The sequence below is a fragment of the Malus sylvestris genome, chromosome 17 (genome assembly GCF_916048215.2).
Source record: "Malus sylvestris chromosome 17, drMalSylv7.2, whole genome shotgun sequence".
NCBI classification, from domain to species: domain Eukaryota; kingdom Viridiplantae; phylum Streptophyta; class Magnoliopsida; order Rosales; family Rosaceae; genus Malus; species Malus sylvestris.
This window is the reverse complement of record NC_062276.1, coordinates 11,982,797-12,005,965: the sequence shown is the minus strand read 5'-3', so window position 1 is coordinate 12,005,965 and position 23,169 is coordinate 11,982,797. Positions and strand designations below refer to the sequence as shown.

The following is a 23,169-nucleotide window of genomic DNA, read 5'->3' as shown; positions in this document are numbered from 1 at the left end:
TTATCTATCAGATTTTTGCAGGAACCTAATTTGAAAATTTATGCATGAAATCCGTAGTTTGTTCCAACTTGCTGGTTTCATTTAATCCTTTACTTTTCTTTGTCTTCTCCTTTATGTGGCGTTTTATGATATTTTTATTATAAATATAGAAAATTGTTATTAGCATTTTAAAATTTATTGTTCGCTCTAAACTTTTTATTTAGAAAGAAAAATACGTTTATGAATAGTGCACAATGAGATTTTGAAATGCTAATAACAATTCTCTATATATATGCAATATTGAGGGAGGAAAATGAACTCAGGACCTTGAGCACATATAATGAATGTTTTAACCAACCGAGCTAGAAGCTCTTTTTGATGTTTTTGTTTTGGTATGCCTGGTACAACCAAGAAAGCGAACCTAGAAATTGTTCTCCCAAACAAGAAAAATAAATAAATATAAATTTTGAAGCTAACTATGTGTTGTGTAGATAAAAGTTAGGTCAGTTTGATCATAAAACAGTTCTGTAACTTCTACTCAAGTTTGAATCTTCATTCTGAAAGTTGTCGTCAACTAGAAAAAACGGCTTGTAAAAATAAAATCTTACTTGTAAGGCAAACTTCATTAAGTTTTATTCAAGAATGGAATACGTACATTAATGAGGATAGGATGCAAACAGAGGACCTCGATAAAAATTATGTATGGTTAATGCAGTTGTGGAGAAGTATACATTCTTATTATTTATACATGACAGTCGCTGCAATGTTATTACAGTATATAACGAGAGATTTTTCTGTATGTTCATAACACAGAGCAGAACACCACATGTCATTATATAACTGGAGAGATACTTGAAAAAAAAAAAACTTTCTTCCAATTGTATCATAACATATGATGTTATGCCCGTATCCCGAGCACATTGAAAAATCTCTCACATACAACAAGGTTATGTGCCTACCATGAGACGAGAAAAAAAGGCCCACAAAAAGGAGCAAAAAAAAAAAAAAAAAAAAAAAAAAACAAAGAATAACAGAAAGAAATTAACGAAGCTGCTAAGTGCACGCTAACCCTCCAAGTATACCTAGCCTACCTACAGTCATAAACTTGGGACGATGGATCAACAGCCAGCTGAACCACTGGTCTCAGCTCATCCCAGTTTCCATTAGTAAAGAAATCGCCGTCGCTCAGGTTCGTCAAGCTTGAATAAGTTGTTGCAAATGGAGTCGGGTAAGATATAGAGTCCAACTCCCCTACAGCTACAAGCCACTGATTTGCTTCATCCACTTGAACTGGTTTTGGTCTTTCAATGCGTTGGATGACTGAATCTTCGAGTCCGAAGTGTAGCTCACTGCAGTAGCTCCCAGATTCGAAGCTGCATGTTTTAGAACTTGAATCAGTAGGGTTTTGTTTGGTTGTGGATTCTATGCAGTCTGGTGTGTACTTTTTATAAGATGGGATTCGCTTGAAAATTCTGCAGAGTGTCCAAACTTCCTGCAAATCAAATTCACGTAGTTGTACACTGTAATTGGTTTTTGATCACTTTCTATGCATGAGAAGACATAGTACTTAAAAGAAATTTCCCTATATTCATAGGATAATAATGTCTACACCATCAACATGTAGGGGCGGATGTACATGTAGATTGAAAGTTGCCATCTCCCCCCAACCTACGTACATGTGGCTCCATGTAATTGGCTAACAAAATTCTAAACCTTCGCGTAATTATACAAAAAAAGAACAAAAATACTATTCTTACTACATTTTTCGTATGATATTTGTATCACATTTCTAATAGAGATAAGACTAACTTGTATTGGTGGGCCCTATCTGTATTACAGAGGTGATACGAGTGTGGAAAGTGTAGCATTACTCCAATAAAAAATGTGTTATTAGACCCCTCAAATTCAAATTCTTTAATCCAACTCCGCCATTGTCAACATGGCATGAAAATTAACACAGATATATACAAAATCGAGTCCTCAAGTAATTATCAAAAAGCGTAAGAATTATTAAAAAAAAAAACTTACAGCTTCTTCTTGTGTAACGTCGACTTTGGCATTTGGGAACTTGGTAGTTTTTCCATGGCCATTAGGAGGAAGGCGAAACTCATTCATCATCCAATCAGTTTTGGTGCCTTTGCCAGCACTCCCACGGTAGTAGACTAATGATTTCTTGAGGCCAATGCACTCGTGGGGATCTTTAACTGAATATATGGCCTTGTCAATCCCGGTGGCTTTCCAAAATCCAGAACCTGTGACTCTGTTAGGTCTTATGCTGTTCCTATATTTTCTTCCTCTTCTGCAGAAGAAGTAGCACTCTTTGTCCCCCGCACTGCTAACTTCTTCATTGTTACCGGAAAAAGAATATTCGTTCAGTTAATGAAAGATAATGGGCGTTCACACTAAGTACTAGTATATATTATGACAGTAACATATATATAGTAGAGGTGAATAATTTTTCACTTTGACATGACACAATTAAAAGATGACTAGACATGAAATTTATTCCTTCTAACTAATCCTAACATTTCGAGAGGGATTGATATTGATAACTTTCCTTACTCTACAAGTTGGACACAACTTTTTCATTTATTTGTTCATTATAATCTTCATGTGTTTGTATTAGTGTCTGACGTCATACAATGCGACTCACACTACATAAAAATTTCTCAGCATAAGAACGATAACTAGTTTTAAAAGCATTGAACTTAAAAATCTTATTCTCCTAATTACCATATGCTAATTAAGCTGGTTCATTTGCTTAATTTTTGTAAATTCAACCTAAAGGAGAATAGACACTAACCTTGAAAGAACGCATCGCTAATTTTCTTCGGAATTTAACCTAAACCCTAAAACTGTAACTTTAGATTTTTTGTATGTAGCTGTTATATATTAATTTATGTATCGCTTATATATAGCTGTATATAGATATTTCTTTTCAAGATCTATGTGTGTGTGTGTGTGTGTGTGTATAACTGTAGTAAGATGCTAATTAAGATATAGGATACCATCAGTACACTAGTGAACTAATCAGCTCAAACTAAGTAACTAACTTCTGGAGCCTTGAGGGGTCTTACTTGGAAGATCCCAAGGATCATATTTGTAGATATCAATCTGTTTGATGAGTTCCATACTAATAGCTCTCTTCTCCACCTTCCTCTTTAGATAAAACCCAACAAGCTCCTCATCTGTTGGATGAAATCTAAACCCTGGAAGCATCACTTCCTCTTCATCCTTATCCTTTTCTGATGAATTTCTCACGACCTTTGCCACCTCCATCTCTCTCTCTCTCTCTCTCTCTCTCTCTCTCTCTCTCGATTCTATAACTCTTCTGTAGCCTCAAAGTAGAAGCTTAAGCTTGTTATATATAGAACATATATAGAACAATTAATTTTATTTCAGCCCACACAAAATTAAAATAATGAAATTAAAGAATATTAGTTGCGATGTCTCAAGCGGTGGTTGCCATAGTCAAGTCAAGGCATGGAAGAAGTCAATAATTTCATATCCTGGTCCCTCTGCGACTCTGTCCACACATGCATATATGCAGAGGTTCGAGATCCATTTTTCCTTCCTTTGACCCTAAGTTAGATTTTGGTGTTGCCCATTTTTTTCTTTTTTCCTTTAAATAAGTCTTTTATGTACTGATTATGTGTGACTAATACAAAGTGGAAGATGGGTTTTCTTCATAATTCCATCACGCCACGCGTCCGAAAGTTGCTGATGGCAACAATTTTCTGTTTTTTATTTTTTTATTTTTAAAAACCTCAGGATTATAAGGCCATCTCTAATCAAGGGCCGAAAATAACCCGAAAACCTTCTCCAACCGAGGGTTAAGCCATAAGGCTTGTGGGCCCCACTGGGCCAAAACCAACCCCAGCTGGCCAAAAATAGCATAAAATTGTCTCCAACCGAGGGTTAGGCCAAAGGGCTTGTGGACCCCACAGGTAAAAAAACCAGCCAATTAGGCCAGCAGGCTGGCCATCTTCGGCCAGCCAGCCAGCCCACTTTTTTATTTTTTATTTTTATATTCTTTTCCATTTGCCTAGCCCACTTTTTTTTTTTTTAATTTCAAATTTTTTCCTACACCATTTCTCACATATTTTTCACTATTTCATACCATCTTACCTCATTTTATTCCAATTCTTCACATTCCATACTATAGCCCTTTGACCCTCGGTTGTAGATGGTTTTTTGTCACAGGGCTATGTTTGGCCTATGGCCCTCTTGCCCCTCAGTTGGAGATGGTAAGAAATATGGCCCTGCACTGTTCATTAAAATATTAATTTCTTGGAGGGCCAAAGGGCTAAAACGAGCCCTCTGGCCCTCCTTCGCTTGGAGATGGCCTAAGTTATAACTAACCTTATGTTTTACTATATACAAACCAATTCACCAATTTCTCTTTTTTAGTTTGTTCATATAAAATAAAATCTACATAATTTAGAGGAAGATTTTATGTTGAAAGAAAAAGCTCATGGTAATAAATTTGAGCCATGACTTTAATTTTTTTTCCAAATTTAATGTGTTAATTTCTTTTATTTTAATAAAGTTCGTAATCAAGTTCTGTTATATATATATATATATATATAATCATGTCAATACTAAATTTCTCATAAAAATATTAAAGCCCCAAATTTTTCATGCCAATAAAAAAATTATTATTTTTCGAATAAATTATATTGCCATATTTAGTCTAATTTCTCTTACGTGGCTTACACGTCGCACCTGGGAACGAATTATGGCTCCACCACTAAATTTACTACCCACTTTCGTAACATCTTAAGCCATTAGTGTAAGTTATTATATGTATAAGACTCTCTTCATAATTTTATTTTAGTGGTCAATAACGTCACGATGCATGGAACCCACTACATCTTAATGTTTCTCTATCAGATATTTTTCCTAGTGTAGTATTGAAAAGGTATTATACAAATAAAAGAAATAATATATCTTTTCGTGCCCCTCCATTTATATTATGGCACGTAAAAAGATATCTGCTTAAATACGGGACACTTAAAAATTTTCTCCATCATTAGGCTTAAAAAGGCTAAAACATCATAGAAGGTAAAGAAAAACGTGATGTATGACATTTGGTAATTTCGTGGTATGGATGATATTATATAGTATGAAGTCGACTTGAGTGGGCATCACCTTGACTAATATAGGCCACATACCTTTCCCTCTTTCATTGGGACAATTACTAGAAGACTGGTAAAAGACATTATAATTATTGAATAGAGGAGATAGTTGAAAGCTACCATATCTATTTCGTCTAGAATATATATTGACCCATTTTACTACATCAAATATAATTATTTTTATGCCCTCCTATATAGACCAAGCCGTTAGTCTTTTTATTTATTTATTTATTTTCTTTTTGATCAAACGATATTATCTATATTGAGAGGTAAGAGAATGGGGCAGCGGGCTACGCTTCACAGTGGGTCAGCAATAATGTGGTTCAAATTCATTTTTGGTAAGAACCGAACTTAAAACTTTTCATTTACAAATAAAGAGAAATACCATTAGACCGTAGTACTAAGTGGCATCGTTAGTCTCGTTAAACACATAATTTGGACGATATAATTGTGTTTCTTTCATCTTAATGTTAATTTTCTAAATACATACAATAAATTTTTGCGAATTTTAATAAAAAGAGCTTGAATTTAAAAAAAAAAAAAGGGCAAAAAATTTATGTACTCAGGAAAAAGAAACCTAACAAGTGACAAAGTTGGCAAATTCGAGTCTCCTTCCTCTCCTCCTCGGCTGGCTAATCTGAAAAAAAATAACCTGATAACTTTAACTGACCCTGTTCACCTAAAATCAAACTCTAATTAGCAAATTAGGGAGAAATAAAAACAACAACAACAACGACAACCTAATGAAAAGGGGGAACACAGTCAGTCAAACTGTCAATTAAAGTTAGCAAACCAGAATCTCCTTCCTCTCCTCCTCAACACATCCAAAAACAGATATTACTATATTCGGCCTATGCGCTGGTTTTCTGGTTTACAGTTTTTGTTTGTCTCGTTGTTGTTTTTATTTTTATCATTAAATAAAATTATTAGAATACTTTTTATTAAAATTCAAAATTTTAAAACATTTTTATTATTTTTTCTTAAATTTTTTTAAATCAGTGAGTCAAAATATTCGTTTTGAGCTACGTGAGGGCGAGGAGTGGCGGCCGCCCCTCCCTTCGCCAAAAAAAAAGGAGAAAAACAAAAATTTGTGCAAGTATGTTCACCTACAAACAAAAATTCCTCACCCACACACACACACACACACACACACACACACACACATATTATATATATCTTATTTTTGTTAGTTAGAATGTCTTCTATTTCACCACTCCATTTCCATCTTGTATTTTTTCTGTGTCTGAAGTTGTCTCATTCTGTCACCACCTACAAATAGAAGCGTTCATGAACTGTTGATGTGGCATGTGCATTTTAGTAATTTTAGCGAAATAGAAATTTCTACTCCATATATACTTTCAAGAAAGCTTGAGCATATCAGACTAGTTAGTAACATAGAAAGTCAAATGTGATCCGCACACCAGCACACCACAGAATGGAAAGAAGAAAAATATAGTACATAGACAAAAAAAAAGAATACGATAGAGACACAAAATGGAGAAACGATGAGAAAAAGTTGATAGTTTTTTAATGGCCAAAACTGATTTCAAATTCTCAAGTCAAACATGCATTGCAGCGTCAATAATTTAATTCATTTTTAAATGAAATAATTGAAGATGTTAACCTCGAAATAATAATTGAAGAAAAATCCAAGTCAGGTCTGGTTAGAAGCTTCTTCTTCGAGGCCACGTCAAGAACCCTACAAATCGGGTAGAAATTAGAACAGTGTTTCTGGTAAGGAAGTTAGAACAGTCTCAGCTTCCACGTAACCTTCTCTCTTTTGATTTCTTAATTAAAAAACGATCCAATTGAAAAATGGAAGGGATATTTCCATAAAAAGGATTATGGCTTCTTGAAAATTGCACCCCCAAATTTCCAAAAGTGTTTGTGACCTAAGTTTTCTTTTAATTATATATGCTTTGACTAGAAAATGATTGCTGAGCAAAGAAAATGAGTGCTTTTACTAGAATAAGAGGATGGTATTCATTGTACATGTGTCTAATTTCTGAATAATGAGATTTTTACAGAACAAGAGAATGGTAAGACTTCGATTATATTAATACACAAATGTAGAATAACCAAACTATGGAAGCCTCTTTCTTCAAGTATGTGATGGGAAATTCATAAGTTTGGCCTAGGGGTGGGCGTGGATTGATTTGAGTCGGTTTTAGGCCAAAATCGAAACCAAACCAACCTAGTTGGTTGGGCCAAAATTGCAAACCAAAACCGACCAAGCTGGGTTTAAAACCGATCAAGTTGGTTAACCGACAGTGGTGGGTTGGTTTGGGTCGGTTCTTGGTTTGTGTGAAGCGGTAAATACATAACAATTTTCTCCCCCAAAAGCTATAGAACATAGCACCAATATGAGTGATTACTCAAAAAAAGTACAATGAAGCAGCCCAAGGAGAGCACCAAAGCAGTAACTGATGCCTTCTCCAAATGGTCCCCCAGTTGTTCTCGAAAGGGACTCTTAAACTAATTATTTTCATGTGGTGGAAACACAGCAACTCGTAAATAACTAACCATTTATATTGTTACACGTATTAATTATGATTAAGAAAATAAAATTAAATATATGCGGGTTAATTCGGCTAACTGCACGCTAAGAATTTTGAGAATCGATTTCCGAACCGATTAAAGTCAGGACAATTTGGTTTAACCACCAAAAATTGAAAAAAAAAGAAAAAAAAAACAAACCAAACCAAGCCGCATACGCGGTTCACTCAGCTTTTTTTTTAAATGCCCAGCCCTAGTTTAGCCAAATGAAAGGCAAGTCAAAAGGCCCTTCTCTCTTAGGGTAAGCACATGTGAGAAATATATAAAAAAAAAGTCCAGAGAAGACGGTGAGAGAGATGTAGAAGACATATGTATACAGAAAGACACCTACAATAAAAACTGAATTTACTTTCACTTTTAATATTTTAGTTCTTATTTATTTTTCTCTCTCACATTACCCTTCACCCTCATCTCGTCTTATTTCAAGCACAATAAATAAAAATTATATTAAAAACTAAAAATAAAATAATTACCAAACGTGACCTTAATTGCTTAATTATTTCTTGCATGCTCATATGCAATGCATTATTATTATTTTTGGATGATCATATATATATATATATATATGTATGTATATATATATATATATATTCTTAAAAATGAGGACAACTAGCGGCAAGCTACAGTATCTACTCATTTCGGAGGCCAGGAAGACTCACAGAGGCATTTCAACACCTATCCCTAGCTATAAAACTGGCTTCCACAAAACAAAAACAAAAACAGAGGCATATCAGTATGCATAATTTTGTAGCCAAATAAAAGGAAAACATATACGCTGTACATTGACTTTAACGGGCGGGTGACAAGGGGCCATAATGGAAATAATGAGGATATATATATATATATATATATATATATATATATATATATATCTCTTCGAATGTATGTAGGAGCTTATGTATCATATCAGCAAATAGTTAGATATCCCTATCTTGGAATGTACGTAGGAGCTTATGTATCATATCTGCAATAGTCATATAAAATGAGGAGAGCTCTAGCTACGATTTTCCCAACGACTTATAGAATTCTGGTAATTGTGTGAAAAGGTTTTTGTTTTCCTTTTCTCCCTGATCGAACCATCATTAATTATCTGATCTGTGTGGACGCTGACCTTTAAGCTGTGAAACGTCTCAATTCAAAGATGTTAATGCATGTGTTGGTATCCAATAGACTGTCAGATATTAGCATTGAAATCTAGCAATCGTTTGAATATGCATGTAATATCCAGAACAAAAACCCTTGGGTTACAGACTTACAGTAAATAGTGAAAGACAGTGATCTTGCAATACGCTCAAGGATGCTGGTCCGCTAGCAAAAAATTTCGGGAGAAAAGGCTTTTTCGATTTCAATGACAACAACAAACATATTTGATCAGTATGCGAATAAGTATGGGACGACTTTTCACGAATAAGTTCCACAAAGCTCCATTTCATAGTAAAAAACACTTAAACTGTCATTTGATTTGCGATTTGCGAATTTGGATTATGGTAATGAGTATGAGATACTATTCCGATGTTTATGTAAAAATATTGTTGGGAATGTGACACTTGCCAAGTGAGTATGAACTTCACATGCAGAGGGAATTTCATACATTTTTCTTAGGAAGACTTTGGATGCTGTCCCTATCTATCAATATTATTCGACTGAAGTGTTGTTGGTTTTTAATTTTTTATCTAAGTCCCTGAAATTAATGTGATAATTTATTTCTGTTTATGTTACTATATTTTTTAAATTAAAAATTGAAATTTATAGTTGTTTATGTTAATGAGATTTTAAATAAAAACCCATAATTTGTGGGATTAAAAATATTAAAATATAAATATATATAAATAAATAAATAAATATAAATATATATAAATATATATAAATAAATAAATAAATATAAATATATATAAATAAATATAAATATATATATATATATATATATATATATATATATATATATATATATATATATATATATATATAACATGGGTACATTCATCAAAATTAACAAAAAAAATATTATTGTACCAAAACATGGGTACATTCTTCAAAACCAAACAAAAAATAATAATAGACATTAGACTTAATAACATTAGTAAATTTATTCGATAAAACTTGACATGAATACATTCTCAAATCAAAGAAAAAGAATCTACCCATATAAGTTTAAAAATGGATTAGAAAAAATTGAATAGATTTTATATAAAAAAAAATGGTAATTTTACATATAACAAATTGGTATATTTAAGAAGAGGTACATTTTGAAAAAATTACATGAATGGGTATACATAAGATTAAATTTTTTTAAACATTTATTAAAAAGCTAATAGGTACAAACCTATTCTAATTTTTTATTTATTTTGGAAATGTTTTGGATTAAAAATTAGTTAGGAGTTTAATAAAGGTGTGAGTATTAAAATCCTAAATCAATTATTAATTTTTATTTTAAAAAATTATGTAACTGACATGTAAATTCATTATTACATTAATGCTAGAGACTTGGATCAAAATCTGAAAACTAATAAGGTTTTAGTCAATGAACATTAGTAACTAGGGACCGGATACTAATTTTTCATTTTCCTTAATTACCTTGGGAAAATTTTTGTGCATTGTTTTTGTGCAAAATTACTGTAAAAGTAAGTGACACACCCCCGGGATCGAGGCATGCTGGCCGTCACGTGAGGGTGACGTAGCCATGTGCACAATGCGGAAGCAATAGGGATAAGAATATACGAATAAATGAAAACCGAAAGCTACTAAAGTGCACTAATAAACAAGAAGTGTTAAGAGTGAGATACAAAAGTAAATACTCCTAATCATAGCATAGAAAGTCTAGGTGCAGTCCAGTAGGACAAGTACTAATTATACAGTACCAGAAGATGTCCTACTAAATATATAATTTGTCAGAACAGCCGAAATCCTCAAACGCCACCAATAACAAGCCAACCTAAAACCTGGAGGGACGCAAAACAGAAAACGTGAGTGGGCAAAAAAATAAATGTTTTACAAAACCATTTCATCATTAAAATGCTCTAACCCCTCGCTGTAAAACATGTATAGATTTTCCCAGAAATAGAATATAACATATACATCAACATATATATAATTAACTCAATTCAAATCATGCTTCACATAACCATATTCATAAGTATGCCATGCCAAAACATAAAATAGAATAAATAATTCAGGTGAGAATAATTTCATGGAAGATAACATATTAGCCAGAACCCCTGCATAAGTCTGTACGGCTGAATTCATAGCTCATTAGTCAATCTAGCCGGAGTCATTACCATGACCTATACGGCACTACACTGCACATAAGTCGAAACCACTAAAAAAAGTATGTACGACAAGACTGGGTGTAATATAATTATGCTTAATACTACTCTCTCATGATAGCTGTGTGATAATTCGCTAGTCACTTACGAGTCGGAACCACCTATGATGGTCTGTACGACAGGACTGTGCACCTAAATTGGATCCAATGTGAGCATATAGTGCGGGATGTAACATTATAAACAGGCATGTGCCATATCTCTAGCTAAATCACAATCACCCTAGGTGCAGGTTTATGAGCTTCACTTTTCTCAATCACAACTTTAATCACATTCACAATTTATAACTCACCTGGGCTTACCTGAGCATCCACAGCACCACAATTATATATATTATGCATCATATACTAATTCACATACGAAATATAAATTTATATGCATGGCATTCAAGGCATACTTTCATTTAACCGCATTTTCTGGGAAAATATCAAGTATATAAATATTTACTGAAAACCAAAAGCCCACTCACTGATATGTCGAAAGGTCGTAGGCCCCAAGTCATCCTTGACTGCGCTCATCCTCGGAATAAGCCTCCCCTTTTATGAGCCCTAAAACCCACGGGATTCGCCGAAAAACTCCTCGATATTCCGGCCAAACCTGCAACTCGTCGAATCTCACTATTCCGACGTCCAAAATCTTCCAACGAACCACTTCTAGCCTCGTGAGGACCTCCTTAAGCTACTTAAAAATGGTACCATTTGACTTGTATGAGCCTAAAGAACACAATGGTGTCCTTTAAACCCTCGATCTGCAAGCTTCCTTCTAGATTTGATGTTGGTCCGTACGTGAGGGAAGGAGAGAGAGTGAGTCTAAGGGTGAGAGAGCATGGGAGAGAAGTGAGAGGAAGAGTTTGTGTGCGTGTGAGTGGTCCACGTGGTCACCAACCAAAACCACAAAACAAATTTCCAAATTTTGTTCCAAAAATTAAGGAAAATGCAAGTTTGGACCACCATTTACATGCATAACACACCACAATGCTCACATCCCAGGGTAAAATAGTCAATTCACGTCATCGATAATTTATTTTGGGACGGGCTGTGACAGTGAGTGAACAAATTTTTTATTCCCATTACTGTAAACCAAGCATGGAAATTGGACAAATACTTTACACTATGTTTGGATGAAGAAATTTAAGATTACTAAAGAATTTTAAAATGACGGTAATTGAAATAACGAGACTTTATTTTCTAGAATTTGTGAATTTTCTTGTTTGGTTAACCTAAAAGAACAATGGAATTGAATATGGAATATGTTAGTTTTAAACTCTCAATCATAAAAATTGGGAAATGACACCTATTTACATGGAATTTAAACTTGGGAATTGGAGGTGCCAAATTCCAAGTTTTTTTCTATGCATAAATTCTAAATTTCTATGTTTATGAAGCCAAACAAAGGAATTGGTGCATGTCAATTTGTAAATTCTGACTTTTATCCAAATTCCAAGTTTATTTCCTTCATCCAAACATAGTGTTATGGTCTCATTTCCTACTGTTTGAGTTTCCATATAGATATGTGAATGAAAATCTTCCATTATCTTCTCTAAATAGACATAATGAAAAAAAAATATATATATATATATATAAATTTTTTTTTTTTGAAGAAGAATGAAAAAATTATGCATGTTCACACTATTTTAATAAAGGAAAAAAATGCCTAGTTCCAACTGTTATTATCGCGGCAGCATCAGACATCAAAAGAAGTATACATGTTCACACTATTGTTTAGAAGTGTTTCTCACTACAATTATCAACGGATCAGCTAAAAAAAATTATCTAACCATGCTTTTTCTTACCACCATTTTTTCCACCCTTTGAAACCTTAACGTGAAAATTTAATACCCATATCCCAATATTTTAAAAGGTGTTGGGCACTAGTTAAGCGGCGGACAGGGGACTAGTTGCTAAGCGGGGGCCTAGTTGTTATTGTTAATTAATCTTATTATATAGCATGCAAGTAAATGTTTATTTATACTTAATATATATATATATATATATATATATATATATATATGTGTGTGTGTGTGTAGTTGTATTGAGATAACAATTGCAAACTAGAATGATATATAAATTATAAAGTACTTGAACATATTAAAAACATGAGAAATAATCATATAATGACTGTTCGTCTATATCCAATAAGTCTCTCTTACAATTTATTGAAAAGATAAAATGCAAAATGAAAGTTATCTATTTTCTATATAAGTCAGATTTGTGGCCTAGGCGATTTTGAAGGGTCTAAGCGCCCTTTCTTATTTTTTCAAATGTTTAGTGATTAATTATGGCGTAGCTAGCTACCTAGCATCGAGATGGTGCCGAAACGGTCCGCGCGAACCCTTAGAATACTAGTCACAACACGCAAAGTCGAAATATATCTCATTCATTGGGAAACTAAATGGTCAGTAGTTCCGAAAGGTATTCATGAGAAAGCAATTCTTGTATTTTGGGTAACATAGACTTGCTGGTTCATCAATCTTCATCAAAATGTAAGCAATTAAACAAGACTTCTTATATCGACAAAAAAGAAAAACAAGACTTCTAATATTGCTGCTGCTTGATCAGTTTTTACCATTCAATTAACAGACATTTAACATAAAATCAATTTTGGACTAGATTTTCTAACGAATTACACCACGAGAGTTTAAATCCTTATTTTATTTACCACGAGGGTTATCTTCCGATTATCTTATCATCACAAGGACCGTTTATTCAATTAAGCCTTTTATTTTTGTGTTTGAAACAAAGGGTAAGCACATGAGAGAAATATAAAAGAGTAGAGAGAAGACAGTAGAGAAACGTAGAAGACATATGTATAAAGAAAGACACCCAAAATAAACTGAAAACCAAAACTATTTCCAAGTTATTTTCACTTTCAATATTTTGGTTTCATTCTTATTGTTTTTACCCCTCTCTCGCATTACCCTTCACCCTCATTTCCTCTTATTTCAAGCACATAAATAAAAATTATCTTAAAAACTAAAAGTAAAATAATTATCAAACATGACCTCAATTGCTTAATTATTTTCTTGCGTGCTCATATATAATGCATTATTATATTTTTTGGATATATATCAATATGCATAATTTTCAGCCAAATAAAACAAAAACATATACGCACTAAATTGACTTTAATTGGCGGTCGTATCACATTTGTGAGAACATATGCAATGCCAACAAAACGTGTCAAATTTTGCGACAAGGTGCCAAAACGAAAATAATAGGTTATAATATATATTTATATATATCCCTATCTTCGAGTGTACGTAGGGGCTTATGTATCACATCCGCAATATTCATATATGATGAGGAGTGCTCTAGCTATGATTTTCCCAGAGACTATAGAATTCTGGTATTTGTGTGAAAAAGGTTTTTGTTTTCCTTTTCGGGACCAAACGAGAGAAAAAACCTAAAATCCAATACTACCTGATCGAACCAACATCATTAATTATCTGATCTGTGTGGACGCTGACCTTTAACCTGTAAAACCTCTCATTTCAAAGATATTAATGCATGTGTTTGGTAATCGAATAGACTGTCAGATGTTAACATTGAAATCTAGCAGTCGTTTGAACATCCATGTAATATCTAGAACAAAAACCCTTGGGTTACAGAATTAAAATAAATAGTAAAAGACAGTGATCTTGCAATATAATGAGTATCCATTCCTTTCAATGAAAAAAAAAAACATGTAATTGGTACTATTTGATTAGTATTCAATTAAGTATGGAACGGCTCTTCACAAATAAGTTATGCAAAACTCCATTTTATAGCAAGAAAAAAAACACTTAAATTGTCGTTTGATTTGCCATTTGTAAACTCGGATTATGGTAATGAGTATGAGATACCATTCCGATGTTTTTGTAAACATATTGTTGGGAATGTGATACGTACTTGCCAAATGAGTATGAACTTCACATGCAAAGGGAATTTCATACATTTTCCTTACTTACCTTGGGAAAACTTTTATGCATTGTTTTTGTCCAATTATCTATTCTAAAATTGAGGAAGGATTTGACTGTAGCTTAGCTACAGTCAAAATTTTGCCCTTTGATTTTGCTTTATTTGCGCCACTACCATCGTATCTGTGGTTGAGTTGGAGGGTAATTATATAAAATTAGAAGGGTAATATTGTCTCTGAACAGCTTTCAAGATATTTACAGTTTTGCCAGTTTTGTTGTGAGATGGGCCCTTGCATTATTTACATATCTGCCATTTTCGAGAGACGTGGGTTGCAGAGACGGAGAGGGGTATAGGCGTGGGATGGCAGGGAGGGAAAGGGACAGGGAGGAGTGAGGCTGCCAAAAAGGGGGGTTAGGGTTGATTTTTTCTCCTCAAATCAAGGGTTGGTGTCGGTGATTGAGAGATTGAGAGGGATGGGAGAGAGACAGAAACACACCCATTTGGCCTTCATTTCCCTTTCTCAAACCCTAGCAGCAACAACACCAACTCTAGCCGATCTCTGCAATAGAGTCGGCTCCTGCTTCTGAAAACCAAAACCGCACAAACCTGGCCTCCATTTCTGTAACTGGAGCTTCGTCTCTCTGAATCTAACTCTGAATATCAACAAGGTCTCTCTCTCGCGTATAATTTTGAATTTTTGGAATTTATCTTGGAATTTTGTCTTTAATTCTCCTTTCTGTTTGTGCTTTTACATTTTTGCAAGTCGGCGAGAAGCCGAGCTTAGCTCTTTCTATAGCTCCGTTCTCTCCCATGGCCAGGTATGCCCTATTTCTCTCACTCTATTGCACTCACAAGCTCACGTTTTGAAAACCTAGCTCCAAAGCTCTAAAGCTCCAAGTTAAGGACTTTTTGAATGCTAATAAAATATAAGAGGCAGCAAAGAAGTTGAAATTTCAATTATTTTCTTGTTTTTTGGTTGGATGAGCATTTAGATGGAGTGAACTCTGCTAGAAGTGAGAACTGGGCTTACCCCAATTTTTATTTTTCAGTTAAAGAACATGGTGATTAATTTCCGTTCTTTTGTTCGGGCATGAAATTGGAGGCTGAATTATTAGGATGATTTGGTAAATTACAGTGAAACCTTTGCTACTCGATGTATGTGTATGCATGATATGTGTATGTGTGATTTTAGATTGTAATGTATCACAATTTTGTGGCATGAAAATTGACATTTTTAGACTTACCCTGTGGTGAGATTTTTGCATGATTTTTTTTTTTGGGGGGTTTGTGGGGTTTTTTAGAGATTTATCTGTGAAAGCATTGTTATATGATTTTTTTTAATGTGGGTTTTGATTGTTTGGTTATAATTTTGGGTATCTGTTTTGGTTTTTTGAATCGGTTTTTGTGTAAGTCAAAGTTTTGTGGATGATCGTTGGTTCTGAATGAATCGAGTAAATATATGGCTTTGCTTCCCATCTACTGAAAAGGTTACCCTTCTTCTCTCTACAAATTCCCTTCTAACTGTCCGCACTTTTACAAAACCAAAAACCAATTTTATAAATTTTGATCACATTTTTCTTCAGATTACAGAGAGAGAAAGGGTTGTATATTTTTTCTATATTCAGAGAGAGAGGATTTGAGGTGGGTGGAGTGATGAGTGTTTAGGATTTTTTATGGGAGGGATGAGAAAAGAGTAAAAACGATCAGGAAAATCGAATTCTTTCTCTGAAAGTTCATCAACACTTTGTAAGAACTCCAATTCTTTCTCTCATATTTCATCTGGTTCTGTTAATTTTTGTAAATTTTCAGATTATGGGTCGTTCCCAATTTCCATTTTTTCTTTGGGGTTTATGTTGTTTTGATGGAAAAAGGTCGTATTAGCAAATAGATGATATTTCAAAATTACGGTCGTCGGATTCACTTATTTTTGTTCATCTCTAATTTTCTGGATTTTTCCATGTACGTTACAGAATTTACTGACATTTGATAAATGTTAAGCGAAGTTCTTCAATGAATCTCTCAAGGTGCTCGAAGCTGATATTCAGTTCGCCAACACTCTGTAAGAACTCCAATTCTTTCTCTACTTACACAATTCTAAAGCACTGTGTAATAAACAGTGGAATTTTTATTCAGATTGTAGTAATTGCCGTGAAATTTTTCCCCAATATGTTTATACACTTACGGTACTCCAATCTCTCTCTCTCTCTCTCTCTCTCATTTCTTTTTGGTTTTGGAAATCTCTGACTTTCGATGGTTTTGTTTTCTTGCAGATGTCCATGAATTTTACGGACTTCCTGTGTAATCCTTGCCTCAGAAAGCAATCTCGACGTCGTTGCTGGTGGAGGAACGCCGTCATATGAGCCCCGGAGCACGCTGCTGCTGGTAATTTTACTTTTTTGATTTTATATGAATTTGTTGTTTGTTTGATGAGAAAACATGGAAAACTAGAGAAATTTTTTGAATTTAAGGTTGCTATAACACAAATTCTCACTATGATTTGTGATGGATTTTGGGTATCTTTCCTTTCTTATGCTTTTTATACTACTTGCATCAACCCCTTTTCGTTTTTTGTCTTATCTTCCAACTTATGCCCTCAATGATATTAGATAAGGCGTTTTTAAATTTATTGCTAATATTTTGAACTTTGTGTTGTACTAATGCCATAAGGCATTTTGATTTTTGACATTTTGTTACGTTGGTTGGAGAGTTGGAGACTTTTGCTCTCTTTGCATTTTACTGTGCTGGTTGGAGACTTGCGAACTATTGATTTTCAATGCTATTGCCCTTGGTATTCCTTACAATTATTGATTTTGAGTGCTATTGCTTCCTTTATTCTTTAGAATCGAGTAGTGGAATTTTGAATGAGACAGGATTGTTTGTATGACTTTGTGCTTTCCCATATGGGTTTAATTTTGCACAGCTTGAAATGTTGACATTGTTTTTGTTCATGTAACTTTGGTTCATTTTCGTCGTGGGATGAGATTGGGATCTATTTCTTTGTTTCAGTTTTTGCATATCAAAATTTCGAGAGCTATTTGATAAGAATCAAGCCTGTATAGAGTCAGGTTTTATAACTCAAACCATTTCCAATAGCTATTTGGTAATAGGACGAGTAATTAAAGAGTGAGTTCATATATATGAAATCCTGTTTTAGCTTACTTTTTCCCTTATGAATATTTCTTCATCTGATAGGCTGATGCTTGGGCTACTGAGAATTTTTCCTCGGTACCAAAATGCTCATCTGGCCAAATTATAGGACAGGCGTGCAGTTCTTATTTATTTAATTTTTTCTTTTTTCTCTCTTTTTGGTACTTTTCATGTGTATTCACTTGGGAAAAATACTTTAGTCTTAATGATATTAATGTTGCATGATCTATTTTCTTCTGGAGCCATAAAATCTGCAAGAGGTTTCCAAGTATACAATGAGGTTGCTGGCCTTTCAGGGCTTAACTTCGCTTACACAGATAACACTGCAGTATACCATACAAAGGTTTTTTTATTCCCTTTTTCCCCCTTTTTTGGGATATTAGTTACAAAATCTGTTTGGAGCATAAGTGTGAAACTAACAGGAGGGGTTAGTAAGTTAATTAGTTAATATGATTCTCAATGGATATGAGTTAGAGAACTCATTGCAATTTGCAGAGATTTCCTAAAGACAAAAAGAAAACAATGTTTGTTTTGAGTACTTCTCGCGTCATTGAGGCACAAATGTTGTACCTGCATTAATTAATTTTCTTTATATCGAAATTGAATAAATCTAATTTTCCTCGATATCCAAATGTATTAAAGTAATTGTGATTGAAGTTTGTTTATGTCTGCTTTCCAAGATTCATTTTTTGGTTACCAGATATCTCACTCTGTTTACAAGTGCTTTTTTGTTAACTAAAAAAAGGCTTTTTATTCTTCGGCTTACATGACTTCCTCACAATACCAAAGTACAAGAGAAACAAAGATTGGAGGTAATTTTTGCTCTAACTTCTTTAGAAGTTAACTGACAATAGTTTCTAAGATATGTATTGTGCATTTGGCCAGTGTTAACTACCGAATCGATTAAAAAACATTTTGTAGGGGCTATGCCGCCGTTCAGTTACTCTTGGGCACTTGAGGAGGTGTGATCATATGCCTCACTTCGGGTACGAGCTCTCACTACTCTGTTTATTTGTTCTCAAAAGATTTGTAATTGATGTTGGAGCAATGTCATTGTAGTACTAATCCCTAAATGTATTTCGTTAATGTAAAGTTTATAGAATACAAAATCAAACTGAAACATTTATTTTACCATGTGTATTCAACTGCTTTGATTTGTTCCTGAATTATATAGAGATCGGTGTGTTCAATTGTGGTTTGCAGAAATTTCTAAAGTAAAATATTCATTAAATGTTTTGTGAAATAGACATTTTTCAATAGGGTAGTTGTGCTGCTGGTTTTTTGATGATGTGCCTGATGTTTATTTTGGATTGAATTTCAACTTCTACATAGATTTATGATTAGTAAACTCTCATGGAAGTTTGGAAATGATAATTTGTTCACGAGCTTATGTGTGCTGTAATTGAGTGTGTTAGCGTTATTTTACTTTTTGTTCAGATGTTAAGAAAAAATTCCTCAACTTTACAAGGAATGGGGAAAGATGAATATACTAATACACTTCGTTTTCTCTTCAATATCAGTGATGAATATACTTCGTTTGCATCTTTCTTGATAATATTTTCCCACTTTCCCTTTAAAATATTTGAAAGCATTGCTGATTTTGCGTTTGTATTTACTTTGTTAGGAATTGATATTAGGAGGTGTTAAATGGACCGTTGGAATTGAGTTTCGAGTCTCTGAGGGACATAATGAGATGGGTTATTGATGAAAGGATTTGGAGGAGAAGGTGGACAAGAAACCAGTGCATTGGATGCACAATATCAGTGATGAACACTTTTCCTTATCTTTGTTTAGAAAAAATTTGAAAGAGCCACTGGTTTTGAACGTGCTTAAATGCAAGATTATTTGCAAAATTTTGTTTAAATTTTTTAATGTTTAGATTTTTATTCCATAAAAATTGTGAGAGGAAATATATAATGATAGACAAAAAACTATGTTAAACAAGTTTGGATGGTTTAAATTATAGAATTATTTTGGTTGATGGTAGAGACGGTTTCAAATCCCGCGGCAGAGCGCGGGCATTCCTGCTAGTTTACCCTAAAAGTAAGTGAACAAGTTTCTTATTCCCATTACTGTAAACCAAGCATGGAAATTAGACATACTTTATGGTCTAATTTCCTAATGTTTGAGTTTCCATATATGTGAATGAAAATCTTTCATCATCTTCTCTAAATAGACATGGAAAAGAAAATTATATTTAAAGAAATATTTTAAAGGAAAAACAAAAGTAATTTAGCCAATGATCAATAAAAACTTTACTATTAAGTCATATATCAATGACATATTTTTGTTTTGGACTTAATCAATGATGATATATTTTTATTAATTAGGCATAGGTCAATGATGAATGCCACTTAGGCTCTTAAGTCATTATAAATAGTTATAATTTGACTATTCTATCATTCACTCTCTCTTTCTCTCTCTATAAATGTTATATGGGTTTAAGCTATTTTAAATATGGATTTAGATCATCTTCGGATCAATTTGTGGAGATCCTCCGGGCCGATGGATGTCATCCATTGATACAAATCCAACGGCCAAAATCGCTTATCCTTCATCTTTTCCCCTCAACTCTTCTCTTTCTCCCTCACTTCGAAGTTCTCAACCTAGAACCACCAACTCCTCAAATTCCAAATTAAATTCAACCTCACCTCAAAATCAGCCCCAACATTGCCACAACCCACCCAACCCACAACCACCAATTGCAAGACCCTCACCTTACCCTTACTAAAATCAGCCGCACCACCACCACATCCCTTAGTTGCAAGTCCCTTGACCTTAAAATCTCAGCTGATGTTAATGAAACAACAAAGAGAGGGGTCGTGCAAACCAATGTCTTTTGGCTGCAGAGATCTTTTCATAACTATGGAAGAATTAGAGTGAGAGAAATCTCACAGACGATGAAGAAGAAAGAGATGACAAATAAAAAACTAAAACAGTAAGGGATAGTGAAAATTAAATTAGATTTAGAGCACAAATGACCTGCAATTGAATTTGGGGTTTGTTAACAATAGTGGGGTGTGGGGGTGCAAGGGAGAAATAAGAGTTGAGGGGGAAGAGGATTCGGCTGTTGGATTTCTATTCCTATAGAACTGATCTTGAGATGATCTATATCCAATAAATAGTTAGAATATGTATATTCTATCACTCTCTCTCGCCCTACGTTTACACGAAGGAGTCTACTCAAGTCAGGAAAAGAGAACTAGGAAACGGACACTGGACACTGCATTGTAGTGTTCGAATCCAATTGTAAAAAAACAGAACCAAGAAACGGACTGTGCATTATAGTGTCTAAATCTAAATGTAAAAAACAGAGCTAGGAAACAGACATTGCATTACAATGTACAATGTCTGAATCTAAATGTAAAATCAGTAGCTGCGTGAGGTGTGAAGTGTAAGAGAAATGTGAGTGATGAAAAAAATAGAACCATGAAACGGATACTGCAACGCAGCATCTGAATCCAAAAGTGAAAAACAAAACCAGGAAACGGACACTACATTGCAGTGTTTGAATCCAAATGTACAAAGGAACATGTAAGAGGTGTGTGAGTGATGGAAAAAACGAAACCAATAAATGGACACTACAACTCAGTGTTTGAATCCAAATGTAAAAAACAGAATCAGGAAATAGACACTGCATTGCAATGTCTGATCCGTATTGACTTATTCCAAATATAAAACTATAAGAAAGAGAGTGTTAGTTGAAGTGGGTGCCAGCTATAGTTGCATATTTTGTAATTTATGTTTAGTTTAAATGCATTTAAGTATCACAATATATGATTAATCTATTTATAATTAACATAAATATTGTTGATCTATTATTAATATTGTAATTTTTTATTGATTTTTCCCAAAATCACTCAAAAAAAGCCTAGTTCCCAGTGTTATTATCGTGGCAGCATTTGACATTTAAAGTTTACATATTCACAGTTTGTTTTGAAGTGTTTCTCCCTAACAATTGTTAGTGGACCGGGCTAAAAAAGCTGCTTGACCATGTTTTTTTCTTACCACCATTTTTTCCACCCTTTGAAACCCTAAAGTGGGTAAACACTCATGTATTGGTGACAACTAAAGTTCTAAAAAGCATGCTATTAGGGTGGTAGGCATGAATCTAGTGTCTAGCGGGATTTAGGGTTTTTTTTTTTTTTGGGGGGGGGGGCTTAGGTTTTTTTCTATATTTTAATTTTAATTAAATTTATTATATAACATACAAAGAAATTTCTATTTATACTTAAAAAAAAAATTAAACAGTTGTCCTGGAATACATACATGCAAACTAGAAATGATATATAAATTATAAAGTACTATAACATATTGGAAACATGAGGAACAAATATATAATGAGTGTTTGTCTAAGTATCCAACAAGTCTCTTACAATTTTTTGAAAAAAAAATAAAGGGAGACTTTGGATTCGGTCCCTATCCACTAATACTCATTGGTTAAAACCTTAGTGGTTTTCAACTTTTGATTAAAGTCCTTTGACTTTGTAAACCTCATCATATTAATATTAATGTATTTTCATCTCAACAATAAAACTTGAGATTTTATGGTATTTAAAATCTCACATCTAATGAGCAATAAAAAAAGGGCCAACAAAAAATATGGAAATTTTTCAAAAATTTTATTGAATAAAAAATCAGTATAACAATATAATTCCTTTTGAAAATGTATAGTAATAGATGTTAAGTACATGTTCGCATATATATGTATCAATCAATTGGAAACAGTGTTAAAAAAGTGCCAAAAGAATGTATCCAACATTGTTATGAATGATAAAAAAGAATGTTTCCAACATTGGTATGAATGATAAAATAGTTGTCACATGTCAAAAGAATGTACTCGTACATTTGCCATATATAATTATCTATGGGGTACAATTTCAATATTGTTCCAAAAGTAAAATGTTTTAATATGTAACCCATAAAAATGTTTAAAAAAATGTACTCATATAATTATATAAGTACAATGGTGCACGTAATTATAATTTTAAACAATGTGGGTTCATTTTATACAAAAAATGGGGAAGTTCTATATTAAAAAAAATGGGTACATTTTATATAGAAAACAATGCGTACATTTTATATAAACAACAATGGATACATTTTAGAAAGAAAAAAAGATTTACATTAAAA

General features: G+C 33.4%; 1 protein-coding gene and 1 long non-coding RNA gene across 4 annotated transcripts; one reads left to right on the top strand and one right to left on the bottom strand.

Moving 5' to 3' along the window:
- Positions 1 to 665: 665 nt before the first annotated feature.
- Positions 666 to 3,329, bottom strand: LOC126611154 (transcription factor JUNGBRUNNEN 1-like). Its single transcript, XM_050279343.1, has 3 exons — positions 3,057 to 3,329; positions 2,008 to 2,321; positions 666 to 1,471 (listed from the first exon to the last, which is right to left on the bottom strand). Exons 1-3 carry the CDS (start codon positions 3,256 to 3,258, stop codon positions 1,067 to 1,069), a joined length of 921 nt encoding a protein of 306 aa, XP_050135300.1. The 5' UTR covers positions 3,259 to 3,329; the 3' UTR covers positions 666 to 1,066.
- Positions 3,330 to 14,988: 11,659 nt separating this feature from the next.
- LOC126611157 (uncharacterized) lies at positions 14,989 to 20,014 on the top strand. 3 transcript variants are annotated; one of them, XR_007618724.1, is made up of 6 exons: positions 14,989 to 15,557; positions 15,653 to 15,707; positions 16,860 to 16,948; positions 17,160 to 18,848; positions 18,958 to 19,022; positions 19,661 to 20,014. It is a non-coding gene; the product is annotated as an uncharacterized LOC126611157 (long non-coding RNA). The 3 variants fall into 3 exon arrangements; XR_007618723.1 differs by adding an exon at positions 15,939 to 16,013 and having other exon boundaries at positions 14,989 to 15,707; XR_007618722.1 differs by having other exon boundaries at positions 14,989 to 15,707.
- The last annotated feature ends 3,155 nt before the right edge of the window (positions 20,015 to 23,169 follow it).

What these genes read in the sequence shown, in the direction of transcription:
- LOC126611154 (XM_050279343.1), bottom strand. Translation starts at nt 3,258, where the DNA reads ATGGAGGTGGCAAAGGTCGTGAGAAATTCATCAGAAAAGGATAAGGAT. An exon ending in TGATCCTTGGGATCTTCCAA is followed by an intron (nt 2,322 to 3,056) that starts GTAAGACCCCTC and finishes GTAACAATGAAG; the next exon opens with AAGTTAGCAGTGCGGGGGAC. An exon ending in ACGTTACACAAGAAGAAGCT is followed by an intron (nt 1,472 to 2,007) that starts GTAAGTTTTTTT and finishes TTTGATTTGCAG; the next exon opens with GAAGTTTGGACACTCTGCAG.